We start from the raw sequence: 18,698 nt of genomic DNA on the forward strand, positions 1-18,698 counted from the left end.
CTCCAATATTACTAGTCCAGATCATCCTCAAAAGCTAATTTAAGAGGGCATGTCAACTTAGTTCCATTCTAGGCACCCAGTGTAAAGGATTCTACAAGCCAAGCCATTCAATTGAACTAGTTTAAGTGAAGCATACAACTTGTCATTCTTTGATGCTATTTAGGTCTATCTTTCAAAAAGATTTTTGATACACTTCTGTGAAGGGAACTGTGCCAAACTGCAAGAGGTTGATAGGGAGGAAAATGCATGCTGAATCCTAACATGACCCCATTGATTACCCAGGCAGCAGGAAGAATGAAGTGTGGTAGCTTAACACAGCAAAATAGACATTCTGTAGGCATCACTGATTAAATTATGTATTTCAGGAAGTTATAAACTGCATTTCTACCTATCGATTTCCAGTTTCAAATTAACTTGACTTTGCTCCAAAGTCAAATTACTCAAGATGCATGAACTTTGCTGTAGAAAGATCCTGTTGGCTACCTGACATGATTGTACTTTGTTAAAGACAATGACGATCTTAAACACAGGTGAGGGAAGGCAGATTAGAGTGTAAATAGCGTTCCCTACTCACCACCTACTGCACTACAAATAAGGAATTATACCCATCTTTTTAATCCAAGGTGATTGTGGATACAGAGTTTAGATAAAGCTAATAAAAAGAAAACATCACAATGTACCAAATAGAATTTTGAAAAACTGGGGATCCCAAAGATTCCTGGGCATCCCCATGTCCCAACTCCTCTGGGAGACATTTATTTCATTTAATATACCAAAGGTAGTATTGTTTTGCACGTTAGCACTCCTTGAAATTATCAGGATGTGTCAATATTAGCACAAATCTCCCTCCATGCAATACAAATTCCTTTTTGGATCAAATCTAAGCTCCATTAACAATATTTAAGATCAAAAGAGAAAAAATAAAATAAAAACTGTGCAGAAAATGTGAAAATTTATTAGCGCAGAAAGGACAAATTGATACATGCTCCCCAAAACCATACAGTTTGTTACCGAGATCCCTTTGATAATTGTTAAATAGGAAGCATAATTCAGAAATAAAATTTACACTGGCCAATTTTCAATGTACAGAAAATTCAGATCACTGAAGGAGATTAAGCAGCTTTTGTCAATGAGCTGAAGAGCCCTGTTAATATTTACCAAATGGCATTGCCTACTTTACAAAGTCATTGCTATATAATCCAAAACAAAAATCAACACTGGATTCTAAATGAACAGTTGGCTCCTTAATGTAATACTGCATATTCTTATAATTATCCTGCAAAATACAAAGGGTTGCATGGTTGCAAACCAATAAACCAGTTACAGAGTAAAATCTCTTTTCCTACTTTGCATAGTTATTCCAAAGTAACTACATCAAGTACATAACACTATTTAGGAAAAAAAAGCAACCAATAACACAAGGAATGATCTTGGCTGCAAGCACATGTATCGTAACACTGAAATGACTTTTGGCACTTCTACGTATAAAATAAAAAAGAATAACAAATCAGCACCAAAATGGTAGCTCTTAGCAATAAATTTTCAATTAGGAATAGAAAGCTCAGAATTTTATGCCTTTATAATACTTCAATATACAACTTCAAAGATTTTACTTGCAGCAAATGGTATGTTAAACCCTGATACACACCTTGGAATCCATAAGTTAGCAGATTGTAAATTACAGCTCAACTAATTTTTTCCCCAAATTAACTCTTCCTATTAACAAAGTGGCATTGCACTTGAGTGGTAGCACCTCCAGGTACCACAGCGTTACAAATAGGGACTCCTACAAATTTAGCAAATGTTTTTACAAGTTTAAAATTTTAGTGCAGAACAAGTTTACACAGCTGAATTCTATACAGATTCCTTTAAAAGCCACACAGCATTTAGCCAAAATATGTGCATGTACAATACCTCAAGGGGAATTACACAAGATAAATATCGCAAATATAGACAACCATTCATATAGTCATTAGGTGGTTTTACATGAATGGAGCTACACTTCCACTTATGAATGAGCTATGCCAGAGTATAATCTAGTCAAGGATTAGAATATTCAGACAACACAAAATAAAAATGAAAACCAGCCACAAATGTGATGACAAAAGAAAAGGATCAATTTCAAATCCATCCTTTTCACAGCTCCCAACTTTGTGACAGGAAATGTTTGAATCAACTTCATACCTAATTGGAACTGTTTTAAAGTAGTTTAATTAAATATACAGTTCAGAATATGGACACTGGTTCAAAATATTAATTTTAGCTCAAGCACAAAATAACAGTTGGTTTACAAAAACAGACGAACAGAGCATGGCTTTTATAGAAATCTGGCTGGTGTAATCACAAATAGAATAAACAATTTTCCAAACTCATAATCAAAGACAATGTTTTGTGCTACACAGGAACAATTTAATACATCTCTATTGCCAATTTGCATAAGCTGTATATTAAATAGAAAAGTAAGGGTTTCTCGGTAACTCCTAATGAAACCAAATTCATTCCCTTATAGTGACTTTGCAGGTCACAGGAAATGAGATTTTACATGGATTCAAATTCATCTATCCGCTGCTTGGTGTTGCCTTGTCGAATCTGCCTCAGAGTTTTGTACTTGTCTCGTCCTGCCTTCAAGTTTTCTGCGTGTAACACATCATTCCGTGTCTTTTTGGTCTCATCCCGTGCCTGGGCTAGCTCAGAAGTTAACGCCTTCAAGGAAAAAAAAAATTCATCAGCCATTATTAAATGCTTCCTGTTAACTTCCAAAATACATACTCAGTGGCCACTTGGTTAGGTACAACGGCTCGTTAATGCAAATATCTAATCAGACAATCATGTCGCAGCAACTCGATGCATAAAAGCATGCAGACATGTTTTTAATTGTTGTTCAGAGTGAACATCAGAATGGGGAAGAAATGTGATCCAAGTAATTTGATCATAGAATGATTGTTAGTGCCAGATAGGGTGGTTTGAGCATCTTAGGAACTGCTGATCTCCTGGGATTTTCATGCACAGGTCTCAAGAGTTTACACAGAATAGCATGAGAAACAAAAAAATCCAGTGAGTGGCGTTTTAGTGGGTGAAAAAATGGCTTGTAAATGAAAGGTCAGACCATGGCTGGACTGGTTCAAGCTGACAGTAAGGCGATGGTAACTCAATTAACCATATACAGTCAGTAGAATTTGCTTCTCAAGTGCTAATTTACTAAAACTACCCTAAGGTGCTATCAGGACAGTACAATGCCGAAGGACTCAAATCACTGACTTCAAATACCATGTCCCAAATGTTAATCATTTTTGAATGATTATTTCAAAATGCATCTATCTCACTTTCATTAACCATACCCTTCTTTGTTATCCCCCAACCCTTCACTTGGAAGCAAGGTTTTCTGGTTTGAATAGGGTAGTGTAGGCACTGAAATCAGTAGAGCTGACCACTAAGTGAATATGTAAAGAAAATATCCTCTCCATGCTAGACCGTACAACCTTCCCACACAAGATCAAAACAAGAGTTCTCATTCAATACCGACCCTGCTGAGCAGCACACTGTTGAAATGCCCTTTTCCTATTTTAGAATGAAAGACAAACTCCACTTCCAGGTTTTTTGCATCACCCTTTTACTGTAACACTTCCAATGAGCCAAATGCCAATTGTTAACCCACCAACCACCCGAGATTTACAACTATTCAATCGCCAATCCTTTGCCACTATTTACCTGATCAGCACCTAATTCTCAGCCCCACCATCCGAGGTACATTGTCTTTCCCTATCCCAGGGAGTAAGGAATGCTCATCCTCCTTCCCCATGCCTCACTCCACCTCCTTTGACAAGGTCCTGGTTATTCCTTACCACTTGCCCTCCCAGACCATAGCAGAGGACCCAAGTATGCCTCTGGTATCCCACCACCAGAGCCCAGCCTCTGTCATCAGTCATTTGACTGCAATGGAATTACCTTCTTTTAGATATAAAAAAAAAATCATGACACCCCTTAAATCAGTAGTAATTGACGGTTTCACACGTGCCTGAAATTAAAAGGGATCACAGGGATCCCACTAACTGGGCCACGCCTTCTTCTTTCAAGCTAATATTAGGCAGCAAGTACAGACGCCTATAGTCCCACACCACCAGGTATTCAGGAACAAAACCTTCACAACACTAATCCTATCTCAGGAATGGAGCACAATGGACCACCTCTCGCATTACCAGTCTGATTGCTTTTTTTTATATAAACACCACCAATACCTTGATTTTGTCTGTATAATTTACAGTATGGTGCAATTTATCTGAATCTACACACCCATAGTGCTGCTGCAAGGTTTACACATTGTACCCCTACCTCACTCTCTTGTGCATAATACACAACTTGAGAGCTGGCTGGTGGGAGACTTACAAGCTAACTTTAGGTTTGTCATTCAAATTTCCAGGCAGCCTATTGAAAAATAAATAAGGGGAGTGAAGCTAACCACATCGTATCGATAGGTCAGGCTGAGCTGAGAAAGCACGGTTACCTGCAGCTGCTTCTGAACACGGAGGTTCTTCTCTGCCTCGGTCAGTCGCTCCTCCTCGCTGCGATCCTGAACGGTCCCCTCCGAGCTGAGCTCAGCACTCGCCTCAGCGTTGTTCTCATCGTGCTCATCTGCGCGCTCATCTTCAGCTTGCAGAATGGGAGGGGTTGCTGTAGCTACTTTAAGCTCCTCTTTGGTCTTTTCCAGATCTTTCTGTGCTTGGGCAGCCTGCCAGCCAACAAGTTATTACAATTACAGCCACATAACCATAAATTTCATCTACATTGAAATAAACATGAAAGTTTCATACACAAATTTTCTGAGAAATAGTGCACATGGCACATAGTGGTTGCATCACAACTGTTTTGGATTCTGTATGGTAACAGAAGATATAACCTTCTGAGATTCTACTTAAAATCCATCCAACAGATTTAACAATACCAATCTGGACAGAATTACCCGATTACAAATAGTCCAGTATCCCTTCTGATGAACCAAATTGCTGACTACCCTATGGGAATCAAACCAAAATAACACTGCTGATGGCCTCCAGACTAAAATAGAAACCAAGTGGCTCAGTTTGCCATCACTAACTAACCTGGAGCCAGTTAGAGAAGTGTCACAGAAGCCAATGCTCACCGCAATATTTGCCAACGCAAGTTAAATTTGTTGGGAATGCATGGCAGTAAATGGAAAGAGTGGACGGTAAAAGAAAAAAAATCTGCGATTCCCTGTGAAATGAAGATTGGTTTCCTCTTCAGATTTCCCAGGTTTCTTAATTCTGACGTGCAAAGTCATGCACAGCAGCAACGACTTACTTCTGCATTTTTCAATTTAACTCTTGCATTTCCAAACTAAGCAACCCAGATACATAAAAGAACATTAAAGTTAGTGTTCAAATGCTTCTTAATGCAAGATATTGAATGTGCCAATGAATGCAGTACTAAAATATTATTTTATTTGGAGATACAGAGAGGAATAGGCACTTCCTCCCACACCACGCAGCAACTCCCGACAGCCTCCACATGACCATGGGACAATTTACAATGACCAATTAACCCAAAGGTGCATCATTGGACTGCGCAAAGAATGTACGTGCTCCCTGCAGAATGCGTGGATTTTCTCCGGGTCCTCCAGTGCACGTCCCCCCCACACCCCCCCACCGAGGATGCTGGGATTTAACTCTGAATTCCAATTCCTTCCCTCCCGAGCTGTAATAATGTGCTGACTTCTGTGCTACCGTGGCACCTCAAACCATCCAGAACTGGGCCCAGCAACAGACTGCATTTATCCAACCTCTGGGCTTTTTTTGAATGCCCCTGAACTTTACAGTCAAAGTAGTAATTACTGTCATGGTGGAGGATATTCAATAACCAATAAGTGTTTTAAAAAAAAATCCCACAAACAGCAATGCGATCAGATAATCAGCATGGTATAATATGTTTATAAAATTATGAAAGGCCTAGACAGGATAAACAGTTTTAAAAATTTCCCCTGGGGTAGAAATGTCAAATACTTGAGGGCATGCATTCAAAAGAGAGGGCAATATGATAATGTTTTTAAATACACATGTTGGTAGATGTCTGAAACAGGATGCTAGGGGTGGTAATGAAAGCAGATGCAATAATGACATTTAAGGGCCTCTTTGCAGGGAATAGACGGCTGTGGATCCTGTTCAGGCAGAAGAGACAATGTAGGAGCTATGTATTGTGCTGTGAGTTTATTATGCACATTAGGTGACTAGTCACATTGATAGGGGTGTGGTAAAAGTGAAGGGAATAAGTTCCCTATTCTTGCTTATTTCATGGCAGTTTGTAGCTTGGGCCGTGGTGGTCATATCTTTGCTGACCACTGAAAAAGTAGAGGAGAAGATGGCAGCGCGTGTGGCCACTTCGGTGGTGATGTCTGTTACCTGTCAAGTAGGGGACCGTGCACAATTCTCATTTGACGGAGATGGACGTGAGAGTATGGAGGAACATCTGGAAAACTTCTGAAGTGCCCACTTCGCTGCCACTGTGTGGTAACCGGAATCTCCACAGCAGAAGGCCCCAAAATCCTCGGCTTTGCGTGTTTGAGCGGCCGGGGCGAGGTCAAAGGCGCTCAGCAGAGGATGGCACTCAGGAGGCTGTATCGGAGGGGCTGGTTGGAAGTTTGAAGTTTTCGGATGGATGGACTCAGTGTCGGCTGCTTCCAAGGCATCGGCAGTTGACGGTGCCTGGAGGTTTATGGCAGGGAGTTTCTCCCTTTTGCCACCTGCTATCGGGGACTCGGGAGTCGATCGACTCGGGGACTTTTAAGACTTTATTTTCCATGCCCATGGTTTGTTCTTCATCAAATTATGGTATTGCTTTGCACTGCTGTAACTATATGTTATAATTATGTGGTTCTGTCAGTGTTAGTCTTTGGTTTGTCCTGTTTTCTGTGATATCACTCCAGAGAAACATTGTATCATTTCTTAATGCATGTATGCATTTCTAAATGACAATAAAAAGAGGACTGAGTGTTCTCATAATCTAAAAAATAAAATTTTTAAAAAACGCTTCAAAATTGTATGTATGCTAAATGTTAATAAAGGAATTGACTCTTTGGAACAGTCATTTCATTGGAGTTGAGGGCAAGTCACGCAAGAATAACAAGTCTATCTGAGGTTGCAGGCTGGTGGCAATGGTCTTGTTTTGATTTGGGCTCAATTTTCCTGCTGCTACACTTAGAATTACTTGGCATTGCATTCATGAAGACTGCAGGGGCTGGAGGGAGAGTACCTGCGCTGGTACTGCCACAGATGAACGGTGGAGTATTCCGACTGGTTGTATCATGACCTGGTATGGAAACGCCAATGCCCAAGAACAGAAATCCCTGCAAAAGGTCGTTCCTCACAGGAAAATCCCTCCCCACCACTGAGCACATCTATGAAGAGCAGTGCCACAAAAAAAAAAATTAAAGCAGCAGCATCCATCAAGGCCCCCACCATCCAGGCCATGCTCTCTTCTCACTGCTGTCATGAGAAAGGGTGTACAGGAGCCCAAGGTCCCACGCGTTTCAGGAACAGTTATTATCCTTCAACCAACAGGCTCCTGCACCAACCTCACTCAACAATGAACTTATTCCACAACCTACGGATTAATTTCCAAGGACTCTATATTCATGTTCTCAGGTCACTGGTCTGAGTGCTACTGGTACATGTAACCCAGTACTACCTGTCGCATGGTCGGGTGGTTGGCAACTAAACCAGCGCCCCCACCAGGCTTGCCTGGTGAGGAGGGTGGCTAGACACCCTGCAGGACGAAAAACAAGACCCGTCAAAGGGTGGATGAACCCTCTCGTAGGGTCAACGGCCATCAAGCAAACACGTGCGGTGAAGTGCGGAAAGGGCATCCCTTGCATCGAAGCTTGGTCTGGCCATTCACTACAACAGAACTTCCCCCAGCCGTCTTGGACCCCACCATGCTGCTGGATCCCGGAGGGGATGTCGAGAGGGTGGGTCTGGACCTGTGCAACTCCCTACTCACCTAAAATCCACTCACGCACACACGCTGTTCCTTTCTGAGGAGTGGGGTATAAACCCCACTAACTGAATGAAAGGAACCATCATCATCCTATGGGCTGGATGGCCAGAGAGATTCATGTTCTCAGTACCATTTATTTTTTATTTGCATAGTTTGTCTTTAGCACATTGATTGTCAGTATTTCTGTATGTAGTTTTCATTGATTCTGTTGTATTTCCTTGTTCTACTGTGAATGCCTACAAGAAAATTAATCTCAGGGTAGTAGATTGTGACAGAGATGCACTTTGATTACAAATACACTTTGAACTTCCGTTCTAATCTTAAGTTATGTGCAAAACTGACCAGAACACTGGCAGTACATTTACTGCACATCTTGTGAAACGATACAATCTTTTATAATCACAAGACTCAGAATGGGGTCTTGACTTAATATCTTATTTGAAAGCGAGCAATTTTGTCCAGCACGAGGTTCCACTCTAAACTGGTGCAGCAGTAGTTAAAATGGGCCTTCCATCTGGATCTTTGATTCCTGATAAGAACATGATCCTAAGAACAGTAGAAACAATGAATGGCAGAGACCTAGAGAACACCAAAGAACAGGTGTTCTTTCGCTATACAGACTTTGAAGATGCCACAGGGGGATGGAGGTACAGAAGCTGCAAGGCATCAGATCATAAAACCCTACTGAGGACAGTAAAAACCGTCGAGGGGATCACTGGGGTCCCCCTCAATCCTATTTGTGACTTCTACTGGGAGTGTAGCATTTCGGGTAGATGGAGCTCGTCAGCCTGGGAAAGCAGTCCATCTTAGAGAGGGAAAACTGATTTCAAACCTCCGCTGCCTTGCGGCCATACCCACTCATGGGAAAGGATTTGGGAGTAAACCCTGAGGACAAATCTGGAGCTGGAGTCCCTAAGGCAGTCTGATGTTGCCTCCAACCTCGTTCTGGCAACTCCTGCAACGACACTGGTGCCAAGCTGTATTGGCCCTTGTCCTTCCCTTGAACAACATCGGTGTCGTGGAGAGGGGAGACTTGCAGCTTGGGCAACTGCCGGTCTTCCATAAAACCTTGCCCAGGCCTGTGCCCTGGAGAAGACTTTCCAGGCACAGATCCATGGTCTCGCGAGACTAATGGATGCCACCTATTAGCAGACAAAGGACCCAAAGCATTGTTGAGGATCCCTACCACAAACTCTTTGATGCACTACCGTCAGGAAGAAGACGCAGAATCAACAGGACAAGGACTGCCAGACTTGGTAACAGTTTCTTCCCTCAGGCTGAGAGACTAACGAACCTTCCCACCACCGTCTCGTCACTAGGACAGCGAGCTGTTTACCTGTGCTACGCTTTACCATGTGCATTTTGAATTATATTTTATTATTTATAGTATAATATTTTGATTTATGTGTTGCGTGTAATACATGTTGTGTGGGTGTGCACCGTGGTCAGGAGGAACATTGTTTTGCTTGGTTGTACACACGTGCAGGTAGATGACAATAAACTTGGAGACTTTCTACCCAGAGGGTGACTGGAGTCTGAAGTCCAGCGTGGTGGTGTAAGCAAGCATTCTCACACCATTTTAGTTTTTAAGACAAACATAGATTATCTGGACAAAGGCTAGTAAGTGGGACTCGACTGTGTGTCAAAGTGGAGTGCTCAATGCAATGGTGAAATGAACCCATTTTATCACACCTTGATAAAGCTGCATTACAAAATAGACCATTTGGGCAACCAAAGTAAATTTTTAGTAGTTGTGCAAAATTATGAGCAGAACAGAGAATCTTTCCTCCCGTCCCCCCGCCCACCACTCCTTCAGACAAGGTAACACCCCCAACTGCTCTGGGCATTGTTGCCACCTGTGACAGGCAAGAAAACTGCAAAGGAGACACACACACGTTAAAAACAAAAAAGAACATGATCTACATTATTGGACAGAAAGCTAAACAACTCAAAACTGGTGTTAATTCTTAAATACTTGTATTAAAAATTCTCATCTTAAATTTCGTTTTATTAGCAAATGACATTTCTAGCTACGATAAGCAATGAAGTGGCCAATAATGAAATTACCCACGTCAAAGCCTGCAATGGAAAAACTAATTTTTTTCAAAATTCCATGAGCGAGGGGGAAAAAAACTACCTGCTGGAAAGTAGGCAATGTGTACAGATGGCAAAAGTGTTAAATTATTCAGTGATGTTGTCAACAATCTGATGGCATCTGGCACTCGCATTCATCAAGAACTATAGCACTTGAGCACATGATTTAGATGATAGAGATATGAATCCAGTTATCATTTAGGAGAGGAATGCTCCATCAAATAACTGGGACATTACAAAGTCTTACCTTCTGCTGCCACTCAGAAGCCTCGTCCTCTTTCTTTTTCTTTGTTTCCTCCAACAGATTTATTTTGGAAGTGAGCTCTGAGAGCTCAGCAGCCTAGAAGGTAATGTTGAATGTTACTTTTCTTCCACTTGTTTCTATCCAGGAGTAAAGTCATGCAAAGGACTTAACTATTCTTTTAATGAAGTATGGGATAAAAGCCGTAACCACAGCCAACAGATAATTGGGAAACTACATAGCAATGTTTAACACAGTTTCAGCTTTGCTTGGAGTGAGCAATTCAGTGAAAAAACATCATACTAGTGTTGAGGAGCAAATTTTTCTTTCAAAATCCCTTGCACTTTTCTCCATTTTCACATAAGAACACTGCTATGAACCAGTAAAATAACTTCAGCTTTGGTATGCAATTCTTTCCCCACTATTTGGATATGCTGCAATATAACCAAGAGGAGATATTGAGCCATGAACAAGTGTGCACAAAATTGATATTCATAACAACAGTAATCTATTGGCGATGGCCAGCTTATTGAAACTGGGGAGCAAAGTCATCAAGAACACAACAGAAAACTAGCGTACCCAATTACATGGAGACTAAAGAATGACTCATGTACACTACATGAAAATTCAGAAGATCCACTATTCTTTTGAAGGCTAGTGCTAAACTACACATCATGGCAATTTGGATTGTCAGACAGGGCTCCTTAAATGTACTTTCAAAAAAGTTGTAGGCCTTTTCGCTAATCTAATCCTACATTGTAGAAAAATTTAATTTGAAATATGGCAAAGTAAATGGCGCGTACAACTCAAAGCCCTTCAACCATTGGGCTGAAATTCCTCAATACTATACCTAAAATAACCATAGAATGCAAAATTATTTTGATACAAAAAGCCACCTACCAGTTGTTCCTGATTTTTCAGCTGGTTTTTGGATTGCTCCATCAAAGCCTGTTTGGTCTCCTCTGCAGTCCTGCGCTCTTGTTCCAGTCGTTCTGCCTCCTCCTGGGCAGATTTCCTCTCTTGTTCAAGCTCCAGTGCTTTGCGAGTTTGTTCTTCCAGTTCTGGAAGGAAGCAAATTACTCTTGTGTTAGAATTGCTGCATCATGCATCATAACTTATGCACAGCAGGTAGAGACTATGGAGATTATTTACCATGCTACACTTTCTAGGCACAGTAAATGCTTGAAAGAACAAAAAAGTCATTTCTAGTTATTGCTCCATATATTAGATGGATTTTATCCCTCTCAGTCTCTCAATTGGTCAGTCATGATAATGCAAATTGCAGACGAGCAAATCTTATTGTGAGGCCACTTCATGAGCCTGTTTTAATAATTCAAGCTCCTCCTCCGTAACCCTAAAGGCAACTGGTAACCTTTCCAGCTCCTGCTCACTTAACAAAAATACAATAAAAAGGTACAAATCTACCAGTATTCCACTTAAGTCACTAAAATGAACATTAATATAAAATAAAAACAGAAAATACTTGGGTCAGGCCAGATCTGTGGGGGAGGGGGCGAAAGACCCTTTGCAGAACTGGGAAGAAAAGAAAACAACCATAAGTTGCAGGGAGGGCAAGAGATTTATCTGAAAAGGATAAGGTCTCGGATGACTTCAGCTTACCACAACTTCTGCTGGTTTCACTAATTTTTTGGTACTAAATAGCAGACAGTAGAAACCCTTGTGGCCAATTACTTGCTACAAAAGAAATTCAATAGTAACTCTTCTTCTATAACATTGTATTAACCCATCATACTTAACTCAGCTGAATAAAGAATTCAATTTGTGATTATTCTGTTATGTTGTTCAATATTATGTGGAAGAAATTGTTATTTCAGTTATGCTGAAGCAATGGAGGCCTAATAGTATTCATATATAGGCATAGCGTACCATGTTGCATTGGTCTAGACTAGTTTCAAAATAAATTCTAAGAAACCCCAGTTGTTTCACAGGAGCCTCATACTGAAATTCAGTGAGGTATCTAAATATGCTTCTCACAAACATCAGTCCTGTCTCCCAGTATTACCTCTTTGAGCTTTTTGAGTCTGCTCTTCAATCTGTTTCAGCCTTTCCATCAATTCCTCCTTCTCCCGTTCAATATTTTCTTTGTCCTTCTCTGCTTGCTCTCTTTTCTTTCTCTCATTTTCCAGCTGTGCCCTAGAGACCACAAAAAAAAAACACAACTGGAAATCACTTCTTCAATATTAGCATTGGTGAAAATCAAGGAAACTGCTGGAAGAATTTGGCTGGTCAGCATCTGTGGAAGGAAACGAACAGGTGGCATTTTTGGTCTAGGGCCTTCACTGGGACTAGCAACAAAGATCATGGTCTGATTCATGATAAAGGATGTACATATAAACCCACAGGAATGCCTTAGCAGGAACTGTCTCAAGGGCTTTATGGTCATTACAGATCATTTCACCAAGTCTGCAAGTCAAAAACCATAAATTTTCATTAACTATCAAGATACTCCTTACCTTTCCAGCTGTTTCTGGTGCTTCTCTTCTCTAGCCTGGGCCTTCATCTGCTGGACTTCAATTGTATCAGGCTTACGCCTGCGCATATACAGTTCATGGTTCCCCATACACAGTGCCAAGATGCGCTTATTAATACGGAGACGAGGAGCATAGAATACAAAATCCTATGGAAATCAGAAAGAGAACCTGGCTTGACACATTTAATATTAAAACTGTCTCTATTAAAGAACAGGTCCATTCTACAGGCAGCAACATGCAAAGGTAACCACATCATAACACAAATCGTCAACATTTTCTCTTCTGCCACCTATCCACAAGTTTTATTTATTGCTCTTCAAGGGACTCTTCAGTTAGCAAACTAGTATAAAGACAAGCCCAAGACTTTTGTTGAAGGTGCTCTGTATTCAGCACAGACTGGAGAAACTTGCACAGTTGAACAATGGATTTATGGATGCAGTCAAGCTTAAATTGCCAGAGGTTTCATGAGTGGGGAAGATTGGGAAATCAAAGATGATTGGGAATTCAAAGATGATTGCACCAAATTCATGATAGAGAAGGCTGGGTAAATGGTAGCACTGATTCATGTCCATTTGACAGTACACTAATACAGTTAAATTCACATGCAGCAGGGTAAATCCTGATGTAGGATCCAAAAAAACCCATCAGCTTCTGAAGCAAATTATTTAAGTGCAGTTTGCATGCTTGAAGTTTGAATCCTAGTCACAACTAGATTCAAGTTCATTGGGACATGTAATCATGTTCATTGTAAAGTACACTGACACACATCACCACCATGCTGACTGATTTGGAACAAAAGTTCCCATCCATTGTTAAGAATGCCAAGTACTGGGATTGCATTACCAAATCAAAAATGCTCATATCCTCAGCAGACACAGTAAGCCATAAAATACTCTGGTCAGGCTGCATCTGGACTACTGGAATAGAGTGGTAGAGGCCAGGATACAGACTACATGCTGCAAAGAGATGGTAGGATTGGTATTTAGGCAAAGATCAACTAAGGCAGAGGTCTTCCCCATTCAAATTAATTTTTACGACAGAATTGTGGAACAATCCGTATACAAGTACTTACTGGTGCTTTCTTATCAATTGGTTTGATGATAAACTTTTTGTCATTAAATGAAATGTTTCTGATTTCACTCCATGGGAATCCAATCTTGGGTGTCAACCTTGAAAGAATGAGAGAGTTTTGAGCTAACAACTCCTTAAAAGTCCCCATTCTTCATCCAACAATTTTAAATAACTTATTCCATCCTTTTTCAGCTGACCCACTGGAATTAATCTGCTCCCAGATTCAACACTAAATTCCAGGCTAGACAACTATGTGAGGCATCCCAAAACAAAGGTTTAGCAAAAGCTTTAGTTTCAAATCTAAAAAGGAAAATAAAAAGTTTCAAGGTTCTCCCTAAACAAATGAATTGCTGGTTTCCTCTTATGTGGGAGAACTCTAATCCCAGCGAGAAAGAGTAATTGGGAGTTTGGAACAAAGTGAAAGAATGAGAAGATAGGCATGCGTGGGGTGGGGTTTGGTAGGAAGAGGGAGGTTTACATTAGTGCCAGGTAAGGCCAAGAGTGGAGCTTGGTCATATATTATGCTTTAAAAGCCTAGCCATGCACCTCTAGGCTTCCTGTCTAGTAAAGGGTACTGACTATTACATTCAGTATCAGCTACCCTGATATTGGAAAGATGCCACTAAGCTGGAATAAGTGCAGAGGAGATTTATGAGGATGTTACCGAGTCTTGAGGGACTAAGTTATGGAGAGAGGGTGAGCAGGTTGGGACTTCTTTTCCCCAACGGAGCATAGACGCAGGAGAGGATATTTTATAGAAGTGTGGAAAATCATGAGGGACATAGATCTAGGGCATGGTAATAATCTCTGATTGCTGCCTGTGCCACGTGCAGTGAGGGGAAGAATAGGATGATTTGGCAGGTGAATGTCTGGCTGAGGAACTGGTGCAGGAGGCAGGAGTTCAGATTTATGGAACATTGGCATCTCTTCTGGGGAAGGTATGACCTATACAAAGGGATTGGTTACACCCGAATCTGAGGGGGTCCAATCTCCTTGTGAGCAGGTTTCCTAGAGTTGTTTGGGAGGGTTTAAACTAATTTGGCAGGGGGATGGGAACTGGAGTGATAGTGCCAAGGATGAGGTAGTAGGTTTACAAACAAAGGAAATCTGTACTCCGAGTAAGGAGAGGCTGATGATAGGGCAAAACTGCAGTCAACAGTATGAGTTGTAATGTAAAAGGCAGACAAAATCAAAAAGGATGAATACAGGACTGATGGTGTTATATCTGAATGCGCGCAGTATTAAGAACAAGGTAGATGTAGCACAGTTACAGATTGGCAAGTAGGCAGCATTGAATCATGGCTGAAAGATTATAGCTAGATGTTTAATGTCCAAGAATGCACATTGCCACAAAAGACAGGCAGGTAGACAGAAGGGTCGGTGTGGCTCTGTTGGTAAAACAATGAAATCAAATAACTAGAAAAAGGTGACATAGGATTGGAAGGTATTGAATTGTTGTGGATAGAGCCAAGGAACTGTAAGGGTAAAAATACCATATTGGGAGTTATATACAGCCCCCCAAAAAGTAAGGATGTGGACTACAAGTTACAAAAGGGAGATAGAAAATGCATGCCAAAAGGGCAATGTTACCATAGCTGTGGGGGGATTTCAATATGCAGGTAAACTGGGAAAATCAGGTTTGTGCTGGATCCCAAGAGGGGGTATTTCTAGAATGCTTATGAGGTGGCTTCTTAGGAGATGCTCATGGTTGTGCCCACTAGCAGACCAGCTATTCTGGATTGGGTGTTATACAATGAACCAGAATTGATTCGAGAGCTTAAGGTAAAAGAATCCTTAGGGCCTAGTGATCACAATATGATCGCATTCACTCTGGAAACTGAGAAGGCGAAGCTAAAGTCAGATGTATCAGTATTACAGTAGAATAAAGGGAATTACAGAGGAATGGAGAGGAGTTGGCCAAAATTAATTGGAAAAGAACACTGGCAGGGATGACAGCCGAGCAGCAATGCCCATAATTTCTGGAAGCACTTCGGAAGGCACAGGATACAAACATCCCAAAAAGGAAGTAATATTCTAAAGGCAAGGTGACACAGCCATGGCTAACAAGGGAAGTCAAAGCCAACATAAAAGCCAAAAAGAGGGCATATAATGGAGGAAAAATTAGAGGATGAGGAAGCTTGTAAATACCAACAGAAGGCAACTAAAAATGTCGTTAAGGTGGTAAAGATGGAATATGAAAGCAAGCCAACCAATAACATTAAAGAGGATACCAAAAGTTACTTCAGATACACAGTGTAAAAGAGAGGCAAGAGTGGATTTAGACTATTGGAAAACAATGCTAGAGATATAGTACTCCATAAGGAAATGAAGGACAACTGAATAAGTATTCCGCATCAGTTTTCACTGTGTAAGACACTAGCAGTATGGTTGGAGTTCTAGAGTGTCAGGGGTCAGAACTGTATTATTGGGGAGAAATTTCTTGAAAAACTGAAAGGTTTGAAGGTAGGTAAGTCACCTGCACCAAATGGTGTACACCCCAGGGTTATGACAGAGATGGCTGAAGAAATTGTGGAGGAATTAGTAATGATCTTCAAGAATCACTAGATTCTGGAATGGTTCCGGAAGGCAGGAAAATTGCAAATGCCACTCCACTCTTCAAGAAGGGAGAGAGGCAGAAGAAAGCAAATTATAGGCCAATTAGTCTGACCTCAATGGTTGGGAAGATGTTGGAATTGATTAAGGATGTGGTTTAGGGGTATCTGGAGGCACATGACAAAGTAGGTCATAGTCAGCATGGTTTCTTCAAGAGACGAATCTGTTGGAATTACGTTAAGATATAACAAGCAGGATAGACAAAGAAGAATCAGTTGATGTCATGTACTTTGAATTTCAGAAGGCCTATGACAAGGAGCTACACGAGGCTGCATACAAGTTAAGAACCCATGGTACTACAGGAAAGATACTAGCATAGATAAGGTAGTGACTGATTGACTGGAGGCAAAGAGTGGCAACAAACAGAGCCTTTTCTGGTTGACTGCCAGTGACTAGTGGTGTTCCACAGGGGTCTGCTTGGGACAGCTTCTTTTACGTTATATATCTATGACTTGGATGATGAAATTGATGGCTTTGTTGCAAGGCTTGTGGATGATACAAAGATAGGTGGGGGAGCAGGCAGTTTTGAGGACAGAGGGGCTACAGAAGGGCTTAGACAGATTAGGAGAATGGGCAAAAAGGTGGCAATGGAATACATGTTGGTAAGTGTACTTTGGTAGATGAAATAAAACAGTAGATCTTTTTTCTAAATGGAGAGAAAATCCAAAAAAGAGGCACAAAGGGTCTTAGGAATCCACATGCAGGCTTCCCTAAAGGTTAATTTGCAGGTTGAGTCTGTGACAAGGAAGGCAAATGCAATGTTAGCATTCATTTCTAAAGGATGTAATGTTGGGGCCACTTATTTTAGAAATGATGTACCGGTACTGAAGAGGGTTCAAAGGAGGTTCACAAAAGTGATTCCAGGATTGAATGGCATGTTATATGAAGAGCATTTGATGGCTTTGGGCTGTATTCACTAGAATTCATAAGAGGGGTGGCCTGATTGAAACCTATTGAACAGCGAAAGGTCATAATAGAGTCGATATGATGATGTTTCCTATGGTGGTGAATTTGGAACCAGAGGACACAACCTCAGAACAGAGAGGCATCCTTTTAGATGAGGAAGAATTTCTGTAGCCAGAGACTGGTGAATCTGTGGAATTTGTTGCTACAGGCAGCTGTTGAGGCTAAGTCTTTACAAATATTTAAGGCAGAGGTTGATAGATTCTTGACTGGTCAAACCATGAAGGGATACAGGGAGAAGGCAGGAGATTGGGGCCGAGAAAAAAAAAAAACATGAATCAGCCATGATGAAATGGTGGAGCAAACTCAATAGGCCAAATGGCCTAATCCTGCTCCCATGTCTCATGGCCTTGCGGGTCAATCTTAGAACTGGGGAAAAGTTCTAGTGTTTTAGGATGGGGGGGGGAAGAAAGAGATTTAATAGAAACTTGAGAGAAACTTTTTCCCCCATCCAGAGTTCAGTGTATATGTAACAAGCTGCAGAGGTTGGTAATAATCACTTAAAAGGAACTTGGATAGATATGTTGAGGTTAAAAACTTAGAGAGATATGGTCCAAACATGGGCAAATGGGACTAACCTAAATGACCATCTTGTTGTGCCAGTTGGCTGAAAGGGCCTGTGTCAGCTCTGTTTTATTCTATGACTAACCACTGTGGCAAGCAAAGGTGTGGGGGGGGGGGGGGCGGGATGTACCTTAGTACAGCACACTAAGTATTCCATACAGGTAACATTCTCAAACATTTACCCAGCCCCTCAATACTGACATTGATTTTAAAACAGTAAGTACTTCTTCATAGAATGTTTGGCCTTTTGTCCCACAGTTACAAGTGCCACAAAATCAATTTTATTAGGCCAGTTGCTGCTTGCCCATTGCCATGACATGATCAGTCAGGCTTGACCTACATACCGATTGGATTTACTTATGACAGCCCTGGAATTTCTATTCCAGTCGAACTAACCACAATAAACGTCGTGTTCAATGAAATGTTGCTGTCTGTTTTTCACCAGTTAAACAACTGCACATATTACTTATTCTGGTAGAATTGTAACATTTAAGAGCTGTTTGAATAGGCACATGAATGAGGAGAGTTTGGAGGGATACACTTCTAGTGCAGGTTAAGTGGGACTAGACTGGAGATCGAATTGGCATGGACCCAAGTGCTGTGGTACTCTATTCTAAATATGCAACCATATTTTGATTTTACAGTTAATCTCATAT

General features: G+C 41.1%; 1 protein-coding gene across 1 annotated transcript in view; it reads right to left on the minus strand.

Moving 5' to 3' along the window:
- Nucleotides 1-937: 937 nt before the first annotated feature.
- The window catches only part of msna (moesin a), a 92,021-nt gene continuing 74,260 nt past the window's right edge, over nucleotides 938-18,698 (minus strand). The window contains exons 7-13 of the mRNA XM_063060911.1: nucleotides 13,904-14,000; nucleotides 12,814-12,977; nucleotides 12,363-12,493; nucleotides 11,240-11,400; nucleotides 10,346-10,438; nucleotides 4,502-4,726; nucleotides 938-2,703 (exon numbers count right to left, since the gene is read on the minus strand). Of these exons, the coding sequence (XP_062916981.1) occupies nucleotides 2,539-2,703; nucleotides 4,502-4,726; nucleotides 10,346-10,438; nucleotides 11,240-11,400; nucleotides 12,363-12,493; nucleotides 12,814-12,977; nucleotides 13,904-14,000 (1,036 nt within the window). The 3' untranslated portion in view covers nucleotides 938-2,538. The remainder of the gene's footprint in view (nucleotides 2,704-4,501; nucleotides 4,727-10,345; nucleotides 10,439-11,239; nucleotides 11,401-12,362; nucleotides 12,494-12,813; nucleotides 12,978-13,903; nucleotides 14,001-18,698) is intronic.

The sequence above is a fragment of the Mobula hypostoma genome, chromosome 10, assembly GCF_963921235.1.
Source record: "Mobula hypostoma chromosome 10, sMobHyp1.1, whole genome shotgun sequence".
NCBI classification, from domain to species: Eukaryota; Metazoa; Chordata; class Chondrichthyes; order Myliobatiformes; family Myliobatidae; genus Mobula; species Mobula hypostoma.